At 42.6% G+C, this 23,049-nt stretch overlaps 1 protein-coding gene across 1 annotated transcript; it reads left to right on the top strand.

Moving 5' to 3' along the window:
• Positions 1 to 14,977: 14,977 nt before the first annotated feature.
• On the top strand, positions 14,978 to 20,493 carry FGF19 (fibroblast growth factor 19). The gene is made up of 3 exons (XM_040559668.1): positions 14,978 to 15,236; positions 15,321 to 15,424; positions 18,642 to 20,493. The coding sequence occupies exons 1-3, from the start codon at positions 14,993 to 14,995 to the stop codon at positions 18,972 to 18,974; spliced, it is 681 nt and encodes a 226-aa protein (XP_040415602.1). The 5' UTR covers positions 14,978 to 14,992; the 3' UTR covers positions 18,975 to 20,493.
• Positions 20,494 to 23,049: the final 2,556 nt, after the last annotated feature.

The following is a 23,049-nucleotide window of genomic DNA, read 5'->3' as shown; positions in this document are numbered from 1 at the left end:
CATAAATACATGCTTTTATGTTGGTGGGGACGGTGCACTAAAGGATATATAGATGAGAAAAAGGAAGGGGGCATGAACTGACAATCATAAATAAGCATTTTAGGCAGAACGAGCATGGGTTCTCTATATGCTGTGCTGAAGAATCACAAAAAATACAACATCCACAGCTCTAGAGCAGCCTACACAAGTGTGTATATATATAAACATATATATATATATATGTTTTTAAACATACTTCTGCTAACTATCAGTATCTATTCACTTCAGAGACATCTATGAAATTTCACTGAAGTTTGCAATTTAGTTCAAAACAGTGATGCTGGGGGAGAACCCATGCAGTTAGTCTGTTAAAAAAATACATTAAAAACATTCAACATTAATTTCTTTTATAATTGATAGAAGCACTTAAAAATTAGCTACCAAAGAAGGCTGTTTAGTGACATACAACTTCAGGATATTTCTGTGGCTTTCCCATTTATTTTCTGTAAATAAAATCCACTTGTAAGTTAATAGAAATAATCAGAAAGACTAATCTAGTTTTTAATAAATAGAAGTCCACTACAACATTGGTAATAAAAATATGTGCAACAAAGCATATGTTAAAAATGTTCCATTTTGCTGCTAGGGAGATTACAAGGTTATCATTTGTAAAATAAGCATATTCCTGATAATTATATTAAGGACACAAGCTGCATAAATCAATACTAATCACAGGAGAGAGGGAGAGGGATGCTGAGTTTCACATGTAATTTGTTTCTGGCTACTTAACAGGGCTATGACAGACATTCGCTAAGTAGAAAGCAAACATTCACTATTTAGCTCATCTATCCAGCTAACAGCTATAAGGCTCTACTAGCAAAAGCTGCCTCCTTTGGCGCAGTGGATTGTTTGTTTTGAAAAACTTTTTACTGAGATGACTTTAAAAGAGCATTAGCTGATAATTTAAAGATGTATCTGCATTGATCAAGTAACAAACATACAGTTTTATACTTTATACTTGCAGTATACGTTATATTGCAATTCTGATTCAGGTCTACCCAATTGAGTAAGGAAGTTTCCCTTGACTTCAGTGGTGTGAAGTGAAGCTCTGTGGGAAAACAAGACATACATCCCAAAGGAAGGGGGGAACTCCCTTATAGGGTTAACCCACACCCTGCTCATGCCTGTGCCTAAAACTTGCAACTTCAGCTAATGGCATTCAACAAGGAGTCTTGTATTAGGCAGGCATTAATGCAATGTTGCTAAATGTCAGCTCCAAAAGGGTAGCAGCCAAAACAAAGCAGGAGGAATGCTGTGTCATGGCATAGGCTGCAAACTGGCAGCACACCCTGAAAATAACGAAGTGATTTCACTACAGTTCAGTACAAATGTGTGAGAAGAAGGAAAGACTGACACACATGGATGGAAACTGGCTGTCTGAAAACCTATCTTGCCTAAGATACAGCACTTTTTTGGTCATCCATTACAGTGCTTTTCGGAAATTAAAGAATAACATTGGAGATTCCTTCATTTTTGTGTTTATCATTTAAAAAAATAGCAATGGATGAGCACTTTTGTAGTTAAAGCATTGTTTAGATGGCATTTTTACATCATACTGAGTACAACAGAGAGATGAGCTGATGAATCATTACCATACATTTTGACAGTTTGGACTAAAAGGTCTGCAGATAATGTTTTAGTTGTGTAAGTGTCCATCCATTGCATTTTCTTTCTATTTCTGTCCTGGAGAGAATACAACAGGGTAATTAACCACAGGATATTTACCTGTCATATCCACCAAATGGTATCAGAGTTTACACGAGCTCAGATATGGGTTCATTGAACTGCTAACTGGGATGTGTAACTTATTGATAAAATCAGCCTTAGTATCAGAGGAAGGAAAGATAGCAAAAGTGATGTCTGCTTTTGAAAGACTCAAGGAAAAATCAATAAAACTAGAAATCAGTAAATAGTTTGCAGTGGGTGCCTTTTCAGAAGCAATTATGAAAAATTATTAGTAGCCAGAGGGATGAAGACAAAACAACGGTCAGGATGCCACAAAGATTTTACAGAAGAAGGTGATACTTTCTAGTTTCGGGCAAGTCCCCTTGCCCAATACTGCCGTGGGATAAGAGGGAAGTCTTGGAGCTCCTGCTCCCTGGATATATCAACACTTCAATGAGTGCTGAGCAAGTAAAACATTACTCTGCTTGCTAATTTTGTCTTTTTTATACTGTCAGACCATCATTTGAACACTGTGCTTGTATATGGTCTCCAAGAAGGACATAGGCGGGCTGTGCAGAGCGGTAGGTGTAAGGTAGACAGCTGGCAGTAGGAAGGTGGCCAATATAACACTCACCTGGCAAGACGAGGCCAGCTCTCCAAATCAGGCAGCAGCTCAGGTGCAACGATATTTTAGCCAAGTCTGTCAAAAAGCAATGATGGTAACTTCTATTTCTGGATAAGAAAGTACTGGTTTTGAGCTGTTACACTAAGTTTTTCATAGACCACAAAGCAGTTTTTGAATGGTAATGACATTTTGGCACTGCTCATATGGACTAAAGTTGAATCGCGGTGTAAAAGATAACTAAATAAAGGCTAGTGTGACTGAAGACTCATGTCCAAACAGACCCCGCCATGTCTCCCTTGACTCTCAGGGTATCCCCACTCTCTCATGGAGGGCTGGGACTCTCAGTACCCATAGCAAAGCCTTCATGTACTCCTAAGCGGGTCTCAAGGCCAGCTCCTGAGAGCAAATGCCACCCGAGCCCCAGCTCCCCCACGACAATGTGGTGAATTCTGCGGTGCTCTTTGAAGGTGAGTGAAAGGAAAATGCATGATGCAGTCACCAAAGCAAGTTACAAGCTAATGATGTACAATTTCAAGCAAGCTGAAGGAAAAGAGTGTCACTTGTAAGCGGTATGTGTCTTGCTCTTTTGTAAAGCCAGCTGTGAAACATAACTGCGATGCTTGCTTATAGCTAGGTGTGCAGGCTTCCAGATGTGCAAGTATAAAGCCTGTGGACATCAAAAGGGCTAACAGTCAAAAACATTACCTGAACACCACCTTTATGTATTTCAAAGCAAAACCAGCTGAGCTTTCCCTGTAATCACTATCCTGCGACAACCCTTTAATGGATGGGGGGAACCAGCCAGCACAGGATCACAGTGTCAGTGAAATAAGGAGGGTTCTGGTGTTTTCTTTTCTCCTGCGAAGCATTGCTCATGTTCCCAGCATCCCTCACGGCCCTGCTGTTTGTATGGGGACTGAATAAGATTACACAGCAGCACCAGGTGGGAAACAGCAGACCGAGCAAAGCTGTTGAGAGGTAGAAAGGGCAAAATCTGTGGTCATGCACTGGAAGCGTTGGAAGAAGGCCTGAGCTCCAGCCTGAGGGTAAGGGGAAACATGAGCTGATAACCCCTTGCAACTGCATCTGGTATTTTGTACCTTGGTAACTTTGCTTTCTGGAGCTTAAGAAGTCACTTCTTAGCTCGGGGTGGTCAAATATGGCATGACAGTAACAAATGTGAGTTTGTGAATTGCCCACAAACAGGTGATGACTCTCATTAATTAATTAACTTGTGATCAGTTGTTCAGCTGGTTGCTCATACAAGCTGGAGCCAGCAGACACAATACAAATCTAGGATTGTCACTGGTACCCTTTTCAAAGAGAAAAACTTGCATTTCCCATGTTTAGAATGTGCAAGTGTTTGGCATTTCCTACCATGCTAGGTGACTTGCACCATCATTCATATCCTGGCATTGCTGTGCTTTGGGTGAGTAACCCTCACATTTAAAACTGACTCAGATGTGTGCTTCTAAAGCTTTTGTGATCAACTGTCCAAATGAACATTTTCTTCCTATATAGTGTTCACAGAAAAGTGATTTGGCAATTACGTGTGTAACAGTGAATAACTCAGTGGCCAAAAAAAAGAAATTAATGGATACCTCTTTGCCACTTTATCCATCTCGCCCTCTCTTCACTACTGTGGCACAGAACCAAGAAGGAACACAGTTTTTCTGTAGGATGTTTAAGGCCCACATGAGTCGCATCATTTAACAGAACCATTGAAGTAGTCTCTTATTCTGTGATCCTGTGGAAGTTCATCTCAGAATTAGCACTCCAGATGTGAGGTTAATCTTTTGGGCTATGATTCTATCTATCTTCAATATATTTTGGAGGGGCAGGACATGACACTCAGGACTGTAAGCCAGCTGTAAAGAGAAGCATCAGTGCACAGTATTCCTGAGATATGTGACCTGCCTTGGTTCCCCATTATGACTTGGTACAATTTGCAGCTTTCTGGTTGTATAAGCTGGCATTTTCCCAAGAGGAAATTCAGCATTTGTGCCATGGACTTCATACCTTTAGATCCACATTTTTTTATCTAGCAGCCTGCTTTCCATAGCTACCTTGGTAGCTTTCTCCCAAGTAAATAGGAAGCCAGTGATAATCCCCTACATAATTCCTTGTATCTACACTTCAGAAATTTTAGAATAAAGAGAGAGAAATCACCTTGTAAACAGAAATCAGCACCTACTAGGAGCAGGCAGCCTGATACAAAAGCTCAGGTGTAGGAACTCGTTGAGTTTTGGTTCACATTCTTCTCATTAGTCTAAGCTGTCAGGGTGGTGAATTGGGAGATGAAGGATGGAATCAAAGCATCTGAAGCGCAAAATAAAACATTACCATGTTTCTTGCCAAGCAAAAAAAATGAACGCTGTAGCAGAGTTTATCAAATGCCATGACAAGATTTGGAATTACTGGGCCTACTGTCTGTCATGCACAGAAAAAAAAAAAAAAAGGTAGTTAAGAAGTAAAAAGGTGTGAATATTACAAATTGTCCCATAATTTCCTAGGTGCTGAGACCTAGCATCCATGCTGTACACAGTTAAAGAGGGATTGGTTCAGGAAGTCTAATCTGGTTCCATAGGCCCTCAGCCCTGAGAAACAAAAACTTATTTATTTTCCATTGCTTGTTCAGTCTTTAATAAATAATTAGTAATTAAACTAGAGTATTGTTTTTTGTTGTTGTTGTTTTTGGTTGATTGTTTTTGTTTTTGTTTTTTACTTCCATTTAACTTAAGTTTGTAGGGATTGGGAGAGGTGACTAAAGACCATCCATAGCTCAGCATTAATAAAAGAATCACAGAAATATGGTCTGATGAAATCCTAAAGTTCGAAGCACTCTGTGAGAACTCTGGAAAGAGGAAATGTTTTGCTTTGTACAAGCAGCCGCTGTCTGGCTCATAGACAGGCCCACAGTAGCTTGTTTGAAGAACATTGCAAACACTTTGGACAATGTGCATTTTATTAGGAAAAGGAAGCACTGAGGAATCAGCTATAATATACACAGCAGGAAAAAGTAAACGCATTAACTGAATTTAATGTGGACGAAAATGGTGGTGCAGGGAGAAACTCTGTTTCAGAAAGGTCATTCATTTGCCTCTGCATTCTTTCACCACATTTACATGCTGCTCACTGTATTCATCAAAGGTCTTCTTTATTTTTTCTTGGCACACATAAAACAATCACTTTCATATATAATGACATAATTACTCAAACAAGACAAATGGGGAAAAAAACAGCAGCTATTTACTTCAGATGTTAGCATTTAGCAGCTCTTCAGAAAACATATTTAAAGGACTTGTGCCACATATTTGAAATGGAAGAGTGAGCATCACCTAACAGGGCAGATTTTGATGACAGAAAGCACTGAGGATGCGTCCCTCCCAGCCTGACTCCCCCAGGCTGCCCCAGAGCACATCCCGCTCCCTGCGGACCTCAACAGCTGCAGGGAGCCGTGAACAGCTGCAGAACGAGGACGTTTTCACCGCCGTGCCCCCAGCTTCCCTGTGGTCAGCCCCGGCTCATCCTGCGCTCCCAGGGGCTTTTGGTGACACTAGGAGCTCTAGGGGGGCCAGGGAAACCCCACAACCCTGCCTTGCCTTTAAAGGCTGTTTCTGCTTCACCATCTCACTCTGCTGTCCAAGCAGCACAAAGATCAGATGTAGTAGGGGGAAATCTTAGCCTGAACATTTGTAAATTAATTTGTAAATTAACTGCCTGCCGTTAATGCAGATTTGCTGTGTCTGAAAAGAGATGTGGTTCAAAAGGTAGGGTATAATGTTTCCTGTTTGTTTTGTAACTTTCTGTGCTATCATACAGTAGTAATGATGTAATCACTACCAGTAAATGTCACAGTCAGGCAAGGAGTCATTTAGAGCTCACATGATTACAGGAAAAATAGATACTGGTGTTGTTATGATGCTTATCAGTGCTGTGTCATATACATAACTATATTAATTATCTCAATTAAAAGCAGTTGATTCTGGGGCCAAGAGTCAAAGCATGAACTTTTGAGCCCTTCAGCACTTTTCCCTACAAGGTTTTATTCTGCTCACTGTTCACATATCTCTGTAAGCATGGATGGAGGATGTCTGCTTGTGTTTTTCCAGAGTAGCCTGCTGCCTATCAGTCCACCCTGCCTAGCACACTGCTTAGGCAGTGCCAGTAAATGCTCACAAATAGCACGCAGGAGTTTGTTTGAGGCCATTATATTCACGTCAATATACACACTTATAGAAAGATCTAGCTCATTTCCTAATTACTAAGCATTTCACACTGGATGGCAAATGAAAGGCTTGAGCCCCAGCGGGATCATATGTGTCTGACCCACAAATAATTGTTTGACATCAGAAGGTTTATTATCTCCAAGCAGGAATGAGAAGCATATTTCTTAATAGGTTCCCTACCCTGGGCAGTGCAAGCCTTCCTTTGAAGAGTGTCTCTATGGTAATTGATGTTAATGAGCAGCAAGCCAAGGAGAAACACTGGGTCACCAGGTAGGAAGCCCCCCAAGAGATAATCTAATTACTCTCCAAAACAAATTACTTTCAACCAAAACAAATTACTTTCAATCACTCTGCAACAGATAAGATCAGTGGAGAGAGCTCAAAGCTGATGACAGCTGGAGACCGAGGCTTCACGAGTTTATGGATTGATCGCTTGTCTCTTTGGTCCGTTTTGTTGAATGACAATGGTGTGACAGAAAACTGGAGCCAAGAACTGAGCTCCCTTTCATTTCATTCAGATGAATGCAGGGGACCTGCCAAGTCGGTGCTATTTGCTGTGTGGCTCATTGATCTAAAGTTGGAAAAGCTGTAGCCATGCATGTTCGCGTACATAAGCAAAACTCTCTAGGAATAAATGTACAGACTGGGAGACGATCAAATCCATTCACTGTCTGTGCAACGTTATGCTAGGAAGCCTAGGGTAAACCATTACGTCATTGCTTACTTGAGCATGCACATAAAATGTGAGACAATTCCATTAGCATTGGCTAATTTCTTCTACAGTATTATACAATCAATGCCATGTCTGCCTAACTGAATCCAAGTCACGCCGATGGCAATATGTGACCTATTAGTCAAGAGAATGGAAAAAGGGCAACCTATTGTCCAGCAACAGCAGCTCTTCAGCAGAACGAGGCTGCAGTAAGAGATCGGTAGCTGTGTTTTTACAGGCTTTATCTGCTAGAGACCTCTGATAAAGAGGAATACACAGGTCTCGGGAAGCCTGCGCTACTGAGTGAAGCCTTGGTGCCCCGCATGGAGCTGTGAGAGGGACTTCTGGAAGTCTTCTCAAATAGGTGAAACTCTGAATTAGTTGGGAGACCTATCTTTACAATCCCCTTTGCAAAATGCGTTCCCGAATCAACACACCCATATTCAAGTGTACGCAGACCAGAGGCCTAGTCCTGCCTCCGTATGATTAGTGGAATGTAAGTCACACCTTTCTGTAAGCCAGCAAATTTGAAACAAGCCATATGAAAGAGGCACCATGATTTCACTTTTTCATCCTCAGCACTTTGGTCAGCTTTGTTCACTTCAAGAACTGAGGTGTCCCTGTCATACAAGGGTCTTCCTTGTACCTCCAGCCATGAAAGAACCAGGGGCATTTTGGCTCTTGCTTTGGACAGTCATGTTTAAGGAACTTTGTTTCCAGTAAAAATTTAAAAAAAAAAATTTGAATTTAAAATTAAAACATTTGGGATTTAAAGATGGTAAGTTCCTTCTGACCATTATGTGTATGATCAAATTTGTAAATACATATAAAAGAAATACCGAGTGTAATTCTGCTTCTTACATCAGATCAAGGTACATAATAACATGCACAAGAGCCGGGTAGTGGGCGATTTCACATTCCATTTAATATTTGATGTGATGTTTAGAAAGATAAATCCCTCATCTTAGTGCAGGTATTTCACTTCACTTTTCAGCAATGCTTCAGATTTTGTCTCATACTGGAACAAGTTATTTAATGAACCTGAATTACTTTTAGAATCTGAATGCGCTACCTACTAGTTTTATCACAAGTCAGATGTGTAAAACCTAAACAAATGTGAATTACTTTCTAAAGACCAGACAGGCTTTTTCCATGCTGATTTGTTCTGCTTCTCTTACTTTCAAATGGCCTTTTAATTGGCCATTAAACTAGGAAATTATGGCTGATTAGGATCAATCCAAATGCAATGTTTTGGATGGACTAGCTATTTGAATACCATTCTTTTAGATCCCATGTTACTTCTGCTTTGTCAAATAAAGGTCAATTTTAGCTGCATTGGCAGGATGCTTCAGTAACCTTTGCCCTTCAGTTCTTGACCCCAAACGTCCCCCAGCCATGTTTCGTGGTAGCAAATCTGCCTAGTTAAGAAGCTGCAATAAGGAACATCAGAGAAAGTTACTTACTATAAATTCAGTTTCCAGATCCTTGGCAAATCATGCAGCTACTCCACAGCTGTGGTATAGGCTGTCTTTCAGCAGAAAATTATTTCCTATGATATTCAAGTGGAAGAACAGTTACTAATAATCTTCATCCCCTTCCTCTTTTGCAAAGCCACTCTCACAACTTTCTACATGACTAATGTCAACTATATTTAAGATTGAGTCTGGGTGTCTTGTGAAGAAGGAGGGAAGACATCACACTTAAAAAAAAAAAAAAAAAAACACGAGTGAAGTAACTCTGTCTACTAAACAGGCTTTGAAGGAGTCATACAAGAATTTTATTACTTCTTTTTAAGATGTTCCTCCTTACTTTTAGGTACAGATTAACAGCTGAAATGAAAGGAAGGCATCTACTGATTCAACTTAATCACTTTGCTTTCCAGAAGCTGAGGATATATCTGTGTGTAAAATATTCTTAACAGTCTTAAAAGACGCCATCAGGAAACCTTATATCTTTTTTAAGTTTGCATTTGTTCAGAACTGTTTCGCAAAGCGTTTCATCATTTCACGAAGAGTCCTTCCTGCAGTATCATAATAATTAAAAGTGATGACAGTAGATGAATAAGCATTATACAAACCTCCCGCTTGTGGACTGAATTGAAACTTTGACACTATGTTCACCAGCATTCACTAATCATTTACATTTCTCTGTTTATCCAGTTCTGTTGGTGACTTGCAATTCCTAGGAATGATAAGCAGCAGAGTGTAACATGAAATAATAGGCAGCAAGAAAACTGAGTTTTTGCTGACTTCTTAACTCTCCTTCTCTCTTACTCCACAATGTGGTAAACTGTTGTAATGTACTCAGTACATACCTCAGAATCCTTTTTGCCTGACCTTGTACAAATGTTTGAAGCCCAGATCCCAAAACCCCACAGCTATCTACAGTGGAATATTAGCAAGAGCTCCCCAGACATGTATAATTCTTACCTTCCACATCCACATGCTCAGTCTGAACAGGACTGAGCAATCTGAAACTAATTTTTATAGGAAAAATCAGAAGCCATGCATTACTCCATGTCTGTCCACCAAGAAACTTATTGTGGCAAGTGTCTGCAGATCTTACCTATGTATTAGCAAGAGTGGGATTCTTAAAAAAAAAAAAAAAAAAAAAGTGCCAGCTTCATCAAGCTGGACTAAAAACCTTACAGAACCTTTAGCAGAATACAACAGTGATTCAACGCTAGTCTAGCAAATAAACAATGTGTCTTACTCTGCATCAGTTCAAACCTCTCACATCTTCCTCTCACATCCTCTCCCTTTCTTACTTCTGACTGCCAAAATATGACCACCTTAGAGTCCCTGAGTCAGCGTCCTTGTTAACAAAGAAAACAATTTTTCACCTCCTATGAAACGAAGTTGAACCTACATGGAACAAACTCATCCCAGATATAACTCAGCAAAATTGCTTCACGGCCAGGTTTGTTTCAATGTGCCGGTATTGGGCTCATTTCTCAAGTCCTTGCACACTCCAGCTTCCTACTGTGTTCTTTAGCAGTAATTTCATGTCAAGTATCATTGAACAGGACTGATTAAAATCACCTGATTAATTCTGTCTCTGCAGGGTTTTGGATGTATTTGAACAGGACCACAGCTCTGACTACACACTCTTGTGAGTTTGAAGCCTCACTTTTGTAGGAAATGTTTATTTTTCTCCCATGCAATAACTGCTTAGAGTGAGGGAAAAAAAGTGCTTCTAGGCCACTTGAATCTGATGAAACTTTGGTGATCTTTAGAGTAGACTTAATCGCAAGATATCATTTGATTGTGGAAGTTTCAAGTCAATTCCAGACTAAATATTGCTCTCAGGAATGCATTGACTGATAGCAATAGTTAAGAAAGCATTAGATAACAGAACAGTGAGACATGTTTGAATTAGTTGTCTGGCTGTATTCATTAGAAAGAACCAGCGATAACGCATGCAACTACCAATTACAGTAGCAACAATCTCTCCAGTGCTGTGACCACTTGGTAGAGCAGTTTTAGAACAGGGACCCCTTCAGAAGTTGATTATGTGAAAATCTTTAAGTATCTGATGCATTTGGATCCTGCTAATTCACTGGGGACTGCAATCCACAGGATATCTGGGGAGAGCCTTTGTGAATTCCTGCAAGACATCCTGTCAGTGGGTGCATGCAGCAGGAACTGTGGAATCTTAATTCTGTGTTCATTTGCAGCCCAGGGAGAAATATTGTCACCTTTATGCCTCTTAGATTGCAGAAGCAGCTGGGAAGCAGAGCAGTCCTTGACATATGGTGGAGTAACCTCTCCTTCTTAGGCAGGTTTTTTAACTTGTGCTGCGCAGATAAGGCTCTTTATAGAACAACCCCGTGCTCAAATGACTGCATATCACAGTGTACTGTGTCTTCACTTCTGCCATCCCTCATTGCCTGACAGACTCTGTCCTGCCATCCCTCTGCCACTGGAGCAAGTAAAGGCTGTCTTTTTGCTGTTACTTATGGGACAGCGTGCAGGAACGATAGCAGAACTCAGAACTAAAGGAATTAGCACTGACACCCCAGCTCTGCTTGGGACCTTATTCCCCTCAGAGTACTTACAGCCTCTGTAATTCTTCCGCTTCTGAGTTCAGCGAAAAGGGGAAAAGACTTACAGATCTCTACTCAAAAGTAATACTGAATCACATTCATGTAACGCCTACTCCTAAATCTGTGGAAGATCCCAAAGATACCTCAGCAAGAGTAAAAAGTCTTTAAAATTCCTGTACTGTTTTCTTTTTTTTTTTTTCTACAATGACTTGTATACAGAAAGTTTTCACCATTATCTTCTGTAGATATTCTAAAGTTATTCTACTTTTGAACAGATGCCTCTTCATTCTGGATAGATCTAATTCATCACATTTTGACCCTCAGTCAGCCTTGAGTGAATCTCCTACGTAATTTTTCGTTTGATCTCCATCACAAGGTAGCCTCTACTCAGGGGTGGTTTCATGCCCTATGTCTGACCAGTATGTAGCAATCTTCTTTGGACTTATTTCACTTAGTTCCAATAATGCTATTGCCTACTAAGGCACAAACCCTCTGTTATCATTTCGGCATGCTCCAGGATCTCAGGATGTTTGACTTTTAAAACATAGGCAGTCATGTCCTTACAAACCAGATGCAGTTCGGCTTTAGTGTTACACAAAGATGTTACACGGAAGAAGTTTTCGTTCTGCAGAAATTACATAGGGCCACTGAAAACGGCAGTGGAAATAAATGATTCATTACAACAGGTGAAAATGCTTTTTCAGTTGTGTACTATTTGGTCAGGAGGTATTTTTATTCTACAAGACTTTTTCCTTTTTTTCCTATCCCCAGAAAAATGAAAAGTCCTACACTACCAGGTTTCCTTGCTGCAGGCTCTGTTTATGTAGGGAGCAGATACAGCACTGGAAGTGATGGTGTGATTTCCCCTATAATGTCTCTGGAAATACATCTGTAGAAACACACAAATACATGTATTTCTATTGAACTTTAGTAAAAGGATTCCAATAAATGATAAAGCTCAGTGATACAGATAGGAACTGACATGAAAATCACACTACAACTATTATATGTTGAGAATGGTGAGATTTGTAAGCTCATTTAGCTCTAGCTTAAAATAAGGTACTGAATATGGCTTAATCACTAAGGCTTTTTTTTTTCTTTCTTTTTTTTTTTTTTCCAGAGTCAATAAAGAAATAACTACTTCAAGAGATTGTTTAACTCTTATTTCTTAAAAAGCTGTTTTGAGATAGGAATGGTACTATCCGATCCAGGTAAGTACGTGGAGGCTCTTAACCTCAGTCACTAGCTCCAGAGGAACTTGGACAAATGAATTAGATTGAAACATTACTATATTGAGAGGTAATTCCAGAGAGAGAGAGAGAGAGTTAAGCACTTCATTTTCATTTGATCTGATTTGAGACTTTAAAAATCAGTCCATGTAACATCAGCAATAGTAACAACGAAAATAACTTTTAAAAGCTCTCAATCATTAAGCAATTCTCACCTATAGCCAGCTTTTTCACTGATTTGAAGTATCATTTAGTGCAAGTGATTTGTCCTTCCCGCCTCAATTTTTGATCCTCATAAAGGAATAATACCATTAAAATGAATAAACAAGTCAAGCATCAATTCTTTGCTGCTTGAAAGAAGTTTGACATTTTGATGAAGAAAACAGTGTATATTTATGATGGTGAATATTATTAACATGAGATCGTCAGTACACATAAAATAGTTTCTATTCACTGGGATGTACAACAAAATGGACCAAAAAGCCTTTCAGATTCATTTCCGACCATAACCTCTGTGTCTGTGGTGGGTGCTCGATACCTTGAAGAGTGCACATGCAGCCAGGATGAGTTACATGCACAAGTGCTGTGGGGCCCAGGGTTGTGAACTGCCTCTGTAGTAGCCATGTAATAATGCAGAATTGTGCAGAGGAAAAAAAATATATATATATATAGGGTCTCAGACTCCTTGCTATTATTTACTGTTTTCATAATATTGTGAACTTGTGTGATGTTTGAAAGGACTTAATTTCTCAAATCAGCCTGTGATTTGGAGGATGCAGCAGGAGACACCTGAAGGGGAGGCCATCCCGATTTTTGTTAATTACTCATCACCCATGCAGAGAAAACTGTGCTTCTGTCTGGGTCCCTCAAACTGACTATCAAAAAGGAAAAAGAGGTAGTCAAAAGCAGTGGTTGCTTTTGAAACGGCTGGTGACATATAATCCCTTGCTCCAGGGAGCTGGTGATGCAAGGCCCTGATCATTCAAACACTAAATAACCAATGTGGTAACTTCAGTGCCGTAAGGTACACGTGATGATTATGCACCATGTAAGCATGTATACATGTGCAGGCCATCGTCCCGCAGAGCTCTGTGATTTTGCATGGCCGTGTCTATATGCACAGCCTCACTGAGCTAGGATTAGTCATAAAGAAAAGTTATTTGTATGAGTGTTTACAGGATAGAGATGCAAGTGTACAGACAAAAAGATGAAAGTAAGCAGGTAGTAAAACAGTATTTGGGAGCTGACAGGAAGGTTTTGTTTGCTTGCTTCAGAGAAGTTGCTGGGGCAAGGTTATAGTTTGCTTAACTGTTAGTTTATGTGTCCTGTGGGGGAAAGGTTTTTTCTTTCTTTATGAAAGCCCATTGGTGCATATTTTCTCTCTTGGGATCTGAGAAAATTCCTTTAGTGCTTAGTTTGGATGGACAACAGAAGAGTCAGCAATGATCCCTCTGGCGTGCCCCTGAGATGCTGAATGCACAGAGCAAACAAGAGGTGCGTGTCCGCTTCTTTCCATAAAAAGAGCCCACCTGGAAAAAGCTGCTGGTACACGGATGCTTCATGCTTATGCCGGGCTCCTGGCCGGGGGCGATGCAGTTTTACTACACAATTTATTTATTTTTTTTCCCCCCGATTTCTAGGTACGAACGGGGAAGGACAGGAGCTGGAGAGCCCCCCATGCAGCAGCTCCCCGACGGCGAGGCCAGCCCGCACGCCGGGTGCCAGGCTCCATCTAGCGACCCGGCGGGGGATGGCCGGGCGGCAATACGGCCCGGAGCAGCCGGGGGGGTGCGGAGGCGGCGCCCCCCGCCCTGCCCGCGCCCGCCGGTGCCAGGCGGCGGCCGGGGAGACCCGGCTCCCTCTCCCAGCCAGGTCGCACAAGCACCCCCGGGGCCGCAGCCGCAGCCGCCTGGTTTCTGACCGGTGAAATGGGGGACGGGCAAGCGGCAGCGACGAGGCTCGGCTCCGGAGGGTGCCCCGGGGCACCTCCACGCCTGCGGGTCGCGCACCCCCGGCCCCGTGTGCTTCGGGGCTCAGTTCAGGGCAGGGCTGCGGGACCGCCCGGCACGGCCCGATATGGCACAGCACGGCCCGGCACGGCCCGGCACGGCCCGTCGGGGCAGCCCGGGGTGGCGGGGAGGGGCGCGGCCGGAGCCCCGACGGGGAATCTCGGAGGTGCGGATGGGGAGGGAGCGCCTTCAGGGTGTCCCCTGCGCCATGATGTCACCCGATCAATATTTTCGGGGGGAGTGCCCGCCCCGGCCAATTCCCGCTATGAAACGGGCTCTATATTGGAGCTGGATGCAGCCGAATCGATCGGGCTGATAACGGAGGCCTATAAAAGGCCGGGGGGCCGGCTTCGCCCGTGCTACATCCCGCGGCACCGCCAGCCGAGGCGAGCGCCCGGCCTCCCCTCCCCTCGCTCCGCGCCCCTCCGTGCCGCCCGCCATGGGGCCGCGCCCCGCCGCCCGCCGCGCCGCCCTGGCGCTGCTGGGGCTCGCCGCCGCCGCCACCGCCGCCGCCGCCCGCTCGCTGCCGCTGCCCGACGCCGGCCCGCACGTCAACTACGGCTGGGGGGAGCCCATCCGGCTGCGGCACCTCTACACCGCCAGCAAGCACGGGCTCTTCAGCTGCTTCCTCAGGATCGGCGGCGACGGCCGGGTGGACGCGGCCGGCAGCCAGAGCCCGCACAGTGAGTAGCGGGGCGCTGCGGGGACGGGGCGGGACGGTACGGGACGGGTCGGGCTCACGCCGCTCTCTCCCCTGTGCCCCGCAGGTCTGCTGGAGATCCGCGCCGTGGCGGTGCGCACCGTGGCCATCAAGGGCGTGCGGAGCTCCCGCTACCTCTGCATGGACGAGGCGGGGCGGCTGCACGGGCAGGTGAGCTGCGACCACCGGCCCCGGCTCTGCACCGGGCTCGCCAGCTCCCCCATCCCCTCCCCAGGCGCCCCCTTTTCGCTGTAGGACCGGGGGGCGATTCTCGTCGCCTGAAGGGGGTTATTAGAAGGAGGCAACACGGGAACAGCGTTCCGAATGCAGCGTGTCTGTTGTATACAGAAAATATAGTATAGACCAGAATTGGGGGCGTTTGAAAAGTCTCATCGATTGGTGGCTGCAGTTCTGACCCAGAAACAGATTAAATCTGGCCATTGGATCTGAATAATTTCTCGCTGTTCAGCTCAGATATTCCAAAATATATATATATAAGATGCCTCCTTTGGAAGGGAGATGCACCCAGATAGCTGCCACACGGGGTTGCTGACCCCTAGGTAGTACCAAACAGAAACGGGACTCAGGGGCAGGAAGGACCCGTTGTCCCACTTCTGGCTTGGGATAACAGCACACCTGCGGGACTCTTGGAGGCTGAGGAGTTTAGTGACTCACTGATCCCACACTGTTAGCTCGTGCTCTTCATCTCAGTACGCCAGCATATCTGCTGGACATTATCAGTGGTATAAACTCGGATTGGTAAGCCACATGCATGAGCTGCTAGGATGTGAGCTCAGAGTCAGTCTTCGTGTAACTGCTCTACAGGAGCCTGAGCTGCACGGAGTGATGGCATTTTACTGTGCTGTAGTAAAAATACAGCTCGGTTCTGCTTTGATAACTCCGGCAAAATTTCTGCTGATTTCAGTAGGGCAAGGACCTGGCCCATTGTCAAAACTCCCGGTATCTTTTATGAGAGCAAGGCAGATAAAGTTATGGACTGAGTATGCAACATAGGATTTAGCCTTTCTTTCTCAATTTCCTTGCTTTTCTGGGCTAGAATCAGACAATCGATGCAGTGATAAGGTGTATAGGCTCAGATGATCTGGTGGGTCAATTATTAGCTTAAAGTTTTAATGTAAATCCAAAGCAAAATGATCGATGAAAGCAAAACAGAGTCCGGGTCCTGCTCCCATTGGAGCTGCTGGCTGGACTTTAGCAGTCACAGAATTTTAAAATAGCTTTCAATAATACCATTTTGAAAGCTAATGAATATCCCTCGACTGGGTTTGTTGCTGTATAGTATTCATTGCAGGTTGTTGGCTTTTTTCTGAGAACACCATAGTATGTAGCCGTGCCATCACATCTTTGTGTCATGGACCAATTTTATTGCCTTATTCTGGGAAATAGTTTTATTGGCTTCAGTGACAATATTCACAGAAGTGAAAGGAATTGAATTTTACAGAGAGAAGTTTTCTCTTAAGAGACACATCCCCCTTTCCTATAGCCACTCTGCTCTAGGGGTGTATTTGGAAGGGAGAAATAGATGGCTTCTAGCATATACCAGCTATATTCATCCGATTACCAAAGAAACACTGCTGAGACCATGCCCAGTTCAGGCTGAAGGTGAGAAATCAGGTCATTCACGACACCTGCTATCTCCTCTCTGCTATCAGCCGGGGCAGACAAGCTCTGCAGGGAAGCCTTTGCCTTATCAGCACCGTCTTCAGCAGTGGAAGAACGAAAGGGCAGATGCAGTGTCTGGGGACTGAACTCAGCGACCGCATGCCCTCCTGAAATGTGCCCCTTTCCAACACCATGTAAAATTGGTCACTGGGGCTGATTTTGAATGTGCAGTGTGCTGGGGCCTGTTCTCAGGAATTCAGTAGTTTAGCAGAAATCTGTTAAACTGCTTAATATACTAACATATTATGAATTCCTCCTGTGGAAAAAAAAATAACCTGGAAATACCTAAAGTGCATTTGATACTTATTAAAAATAATGCTAGAGACGATCCCAATGTAGTCAAGAGGGGACAATCCAGTTGAGACATGGGGGGCTCAATCAATAACCGTTGTGGTTTGTTATGTGCACTTGCTCAAGAAGCTCTGTTATTTCATCATCCTCGTTAGTGAGGCTGACCACTCGTAGAAATAAAGACAGGCAACAATTCAGCCATAATTGCGTGCGTTTCTGAGATATATTGTGTGTAGAAGGACATATACCATGTAATTTATATTGGAGAAAATGCCTTTTAAAAAAAAATACTTGATTAGTTTAAAAAGGGCTTTTAAACAACAGCCAAATGCAAGCATTTAATTGTACTCCGTATTCTTGATGATGTTTGAGGAATGACTGAGAAGTATCAAACGCGTTCTATATTTAGACAGGCAGAGCATTCGTGGACAAACACTTATCGCTGAAGACTGAGCCATTGTCAGCAATTGTCTTTTATTGACCACGAGTTCAGTCACCTGTGGTGGCTGAGCCTGAAATAACACCAGAGCTGTAAGAAACGCAGTGCTTGTGAAAGGATCTAACCTGGTGATACTAAATCCTAATGTTGGCACAGTATGTCACGAGTGTATTTCTACAAATTCATACCTAAGAAAATATATTCTCCTATACAAGATCTTAACTTGCAATGCTATTAAATTGACAGTTCTAACTTAAGTCCAGTGAGAAAACAACATTGCATGAATTGGTCTTTTGTTATTTCAATAAATGCTGAGTAAAAAAAAAAAAGGCAGTTACCTTTTAAGTATTATTTTAATCTCTGGCCACATTTGTGTAAATGCTGGTGTTGACAGTACTGCCTTTCTACTGTCCTGATTCCGAAGCCCTTACACAGGCGAATCTCTAACAGCACTAGAGTTTTGTACCGTAGGGCTGTTGGATTAGGTCTCAGACAAGTACTATCAGCAAGTAAGGACAGTTTATCTAAATAAGCACTGCCAACTGAGGTTCTTTTTCCCTGTGCTCAGGACAGGGCCAGTGTGGTAGCTGCAGAGAAGTACACATCCTGGTGCAAAGCATATCTGGTATGACAGACATGCACGAGCATGTCTGGAGTTCATTCAGGAGTTCTGCGTTAGGTCTTCTAATGGCCTTGACACCTAACAGGCGTGCTATGTGCAGCGTGGGGAGCTTTAGACTTATCCTGTGGGCCTTGGTCCATAACTCAAAGATCAGCCATCAGAGCCATGGTGAGCACCACAGGTCCCACCTGTGTCCCTACAGCAGGTAGGCAGAGAGGGAGGAGGACTGGTGCCAGAGGTTTAGGCTGTGGTTGAGTACAGTGTACGGTGTGGTTGAGTACAGTGAATTTGTACAGCGAGTACAGTGAATCTGGTGGGCACGTTTGCAATCCTCTTTACTCCTTGCTTTCCAGCTCAGGTATTCCACTGAAGATTGTTCCTTTGAAGAGGAGATTCGTCCAGATGGCTACAATGTATATAAATCAAAGAAATACGGGATATCAGTGTCTTTGAGTAGTGCCAAACAAAGACAACAGTTCAAAGGAAAAGATTTTCTTCCACTATCTCACTTCTTACCTATGATCAACACGGTGCCAGTGGAGTCAACAGACTTTGGTGAATATGGTGATTATAGCCAGGCTTTTGAACCAGAGGTATACTCATCGCCTCTTGAAACGGACAGCATGGATCCCTTCGGGATCACCTCCAAACTGTCTCCAGTGAAGAGCCCCAGCTTTCAGAAATGATGCTGATTGCACACACGGTTTTAAAGAAATGTTGCAGAATATTGCAGGTTGTTAGCTTCTCGTGTAGTGATGTTTCAAACTTTTTTTTATATATTTCATTATGGAGCCAGCCTTTTCTGTACAATGTGTTGTACCAGTAAGAGATGAGTGCCCAGAGGCTATATTCTAAAGAATTGCCTATCCATAGGGTTTTTTTTGAGAAAGAAGGACTAAATAAAAGCTTAATGCATTCATCGGAGCTCCCCCATTAATGTGGTGGTGGTAAAATAATTACAGTTTTTGTACATCAAATTCATTGCCACATATGTTCACCCGTTATTTCTGCTCATGGGAGCAAATGCAGAAAACCTTTTTTGCTGTTCACAGGAAGGTTCACAATCTGGTAGTTTCAGAGGCTTCAAAATCTGGTAGCTTCAGAGGCTAAAGACAAACATTTGGAACAAAACATGATTAAGGAAGACCTAGCAAATGTGGTTATGTGAACTAGAGTTAATGCTGTCTCTTGAAAAGCTGCTGACAAGGTTCTGGGAAAACTTTCTATTGAAAGCATACCACTGAAAAACAATTCTGCCTGTATATTGTGCTTTTTCTTCCCTTAGGAAAGAAGGGACAAAAGGGAAATATTTCTTCCTTCCCTTATTGCTAAGGGGTACTTCGGAAAACTGGATCTTTGATTTCTTGTATAGGCTAGTTTATGTTCACTGTGGGATCTGCATCATCCAGCATAGATTTCTCATTAACATTAGTGGGAATTCAGCATGGGGGTTGAAGTGTGTACAGAACTAGCATTTCTGGTTTTCAGGTAGGGAATAAGCAGTTCAAATCTGTGTTCAAATACAGATTCTGTTGTATATATAAATGTATGTCGAGCAAATGGAGAAAAAGACTGAAAATGGATGATGCGTAGGTCACATCAATTGCAAAGCGGATTTTCATGTTTTATCTGTAACCATCAGCAATTCTTCTAAGTCCTTCCAGGCTTGATTCTGCGTCAGTTGAAATCAGTGGAGAGACAATATAGTGATGTAAACGCTGCAGAACTGGGACAGCCATGCCATTCTTCTTGCAGGAAGGAATTGTGGCTACCTTGTGGCTAAAAAACATATGGCCGATGTCTTCAGTTCTGTTCTCCTCTTATAACAATTTGACAAAGGAATAAACAAACTGAAACCAAATGAAAAAAAAATACTGTTCAGGGATTTCACTCATTTCTAAAGGTTCACTAGAAATAGAGATTTCTGTACAAAAGCTCTACTGGAAATACTGGTGTTTTTTCTGACCTAGCACTTCATTGCGAATGCAATATTTATAATTAATTTATTGAATACATACATCTGTTTATTTTGTTACTGTTATTTATGCTCAAAATTCTATTTATATACTCTTGAAAGTGGGTTTTTTTAGTTGAAACAAATTTTGTGTAGTTTTGTAATCATTAAAGTTTAGGAACAATAGCTTTTTCTGTGCATTATCAGTAGTGTAATGTGTACATTTGCAATAAAAAATCATCTTCGACATGGAAATGTAGCTGACTCTTTTGTAACTGTGAGATAGACACTTCAAGGAGCTTTATCAAACCGTGGAGTCTGGGTCCACAGCACCTGTGTGGAGAGGTGCAACTGAGGTACAACACAGAGTGAGTTTCCCAAAGCCAGTTAGGGCCAAAGCTGGACTTCGAGTCCGTCTGCTGCCAGTTGCTGATGAGCTCCACATGAAACTGCAAGTCTAAGAAAAGTATGTTTGTTATAGAAGGGTTTTGGAAACAGCTCGTTCTTCAGCGAGGATTTGCTGATGGCTGCAGCCAGAGCGAATTTCCAGCACAGGCAAAGCTGCATGCCGGTATGCCAGCATCTGCGCACCGTGGGCTGGGCTCCTCTGTGGTCAGCATGAACCCAACTGAAGGGCGTGATTTCCAACCAGACTTGAACCACACTACATGCTCCATGTGTGGATTTTTATATTAATACATCAACCATCCACCTGCAAAACACAAAAATTATGTGGGTAGAAGGCTGCTCTCTTTTACAGAATAGCACCATACTTATCAGTGCACCTAGGGGGGAAAATGGCTGTGTTGCCTGAAAAAGATCTTTATTTCCGGCAGGAAAAGAGGGACCGAACATTTCAGTTTGGAAATGCTGCAAGGGTGACTCACAGGAATTGCAGATTTCTTGGCTGCAAAACATCTCCCATGGTGTTTCACATTCTCCTTTGTGCTGAGCCACTGCCACACATCCAGAGGGTTCCTGCTCTTCATGTATTGGGAGATGCAGTCCTGATTTTCAAGTTGCTTTATTTCAAAAGTTTTTGAGCTTGGGGCATTCTGTTTTTCTGTTTTTCATTTCTGTTTTTGATCAGACACTACATTTTCTTTGAACATCGGGTATGCTTTAAGACCCTTTCATAAAAATCAAAAACCAAAAAGCAAAGTAAAATAAACATGAATATTTAGAAGTTGGTCAAAATGTCACTTTTCTGCTAAAAAAAAATAAAAAAATAAAAATAAAGACAGTTTTGATGGGGAACACAGCAAATATCAGAATTCAGAGGGCACACTGTTTACATTAACCAGTGAGAGATTTTAAAGTAGATTTAACATTGTTGTGAATATTGTCAAAAGCACAAAGTCGAACATCCTTACATTTGTGAATAGCATCTTGTGACTCTATTTGCTGACACCTTTGGGTCTGCATCTTCCACCAGCAGCACGGTGTTCCTTACCGTAACAGCATGGTTAGAGGTTGGTTCAATATTTATTCAGACAGAGGGAAGAATGCCAGGAGCTAAATTACCCACACCACTTCCTGAAGCACTTTAGTTTTCCTTGGAGGTTTCCCATCCAAGCTCTGACCAGGCCTGGCTGCTTTGCGTATGAAAAGTGACAAGATCCCTGTGTGAGGTGGAACGATTACTGGAAAATGCTTTCCCTGCCATTAGACACCTGACTCGGTCAGGAACTTGGTGTGCAAAACCTTTGAACGCCATTGTCTTCGGTTCTGTGGGAACGTAAACAGCACCACCACTGTGCACGTTTTCGCTCTGCACTGTGTGAGCCTTGGCTGGCCATCGTCTCTCAAAGACAGTAAGGCAATTGACTATGCTTTCCTTTGCAGGAGTAGGTTTTACAGCCCTAAACGGTTTTAAAAGGTCAGGTGTCAAATGTCTTCTTGTGAAGTCTCAATTAGAAGCTATGATGTGTAAATACAAGTTGTAAGAGTAGTGAGAAAGCTATAGAAAAGGAGATACTGGGCATCTCCATTTCCACTCTGGGGAAGTGTGAAGAGCTGTAAAACCTTTATTCAGGAACCGCAGTATCAGTGTTACCTCTGCTCCAAGTACTGAAACTATGTTCATGGAAACCCTGGAACAAGGAGAAGGACTTGTTTGTTTAATAATAATAAAATAAATGTACTTTCTTTCCTCCAAAATGTATGGGAGCCAACCCTCCCTTCAGGCAGCATCAGACGTGATGAAAGCAGAGATGCGTTTGCCTTGGAAGTGAATGGGAGTGGGGAAAAGACGTCATTTGGACTCTGAATTACGGGTGAATTTGTGACAGTCTAGGCATACAGAAAGTTTCTCAGGAACTCTGACAGATAAAACATTGCTAAGAACACGTAAGAATGCCCCAGAATGAGAGTAGTGTTTGGTAGACTTCTTGCTAGAATACTGTTATATCTGCAACACAGTGAATCAATCCACCTACCGAGATCAAAGCCCTTGTTTCACCTTAACTTCAAAAGATTTAAATTGTAGTCACTAGCTTCAGAGTTACCTTATATTTCCACTGGCATCATAGCGTTAGTGAACAATAGGTGTTTGTGATTGTGAGACAGTACAGTAGATACACACCTCGCAAAGATACACACGCCTCGTTTAATTTCACGTGATGTCCATCGACATCTAAGCATTAAATTAATGCAGAAAATGAGCTGGCTGACCGACTGCAGTCAATTCCTTATAAATCAATATAGCCTGTTGTGATGGAGCATTTTTAATGAACAGTGATTGGTGCATCTAGTTAGCTAAACCTTTACTAGTATGAATTTGATTTCATTCTAGTGCAGTTTTATTT

Source organism: Cygnus olor, chromosome 5, assembly GCF_009769625.2.
Source record: "Cygnus olor isolate bCygOlo1 chromosome 5, bCygOlo1.pri.v2, whole genome shotgun sequence".
NCBI classification, from domain to species: domain Eukaryota; kingdom Metazoa; phylum Chordata; class Aves; order Anseriformes; family Anatidae; genus Cygnus; species Cygnus olor.
This window is presented reverse-complemented; position numbering and strand designations above follow the sequence as displayed.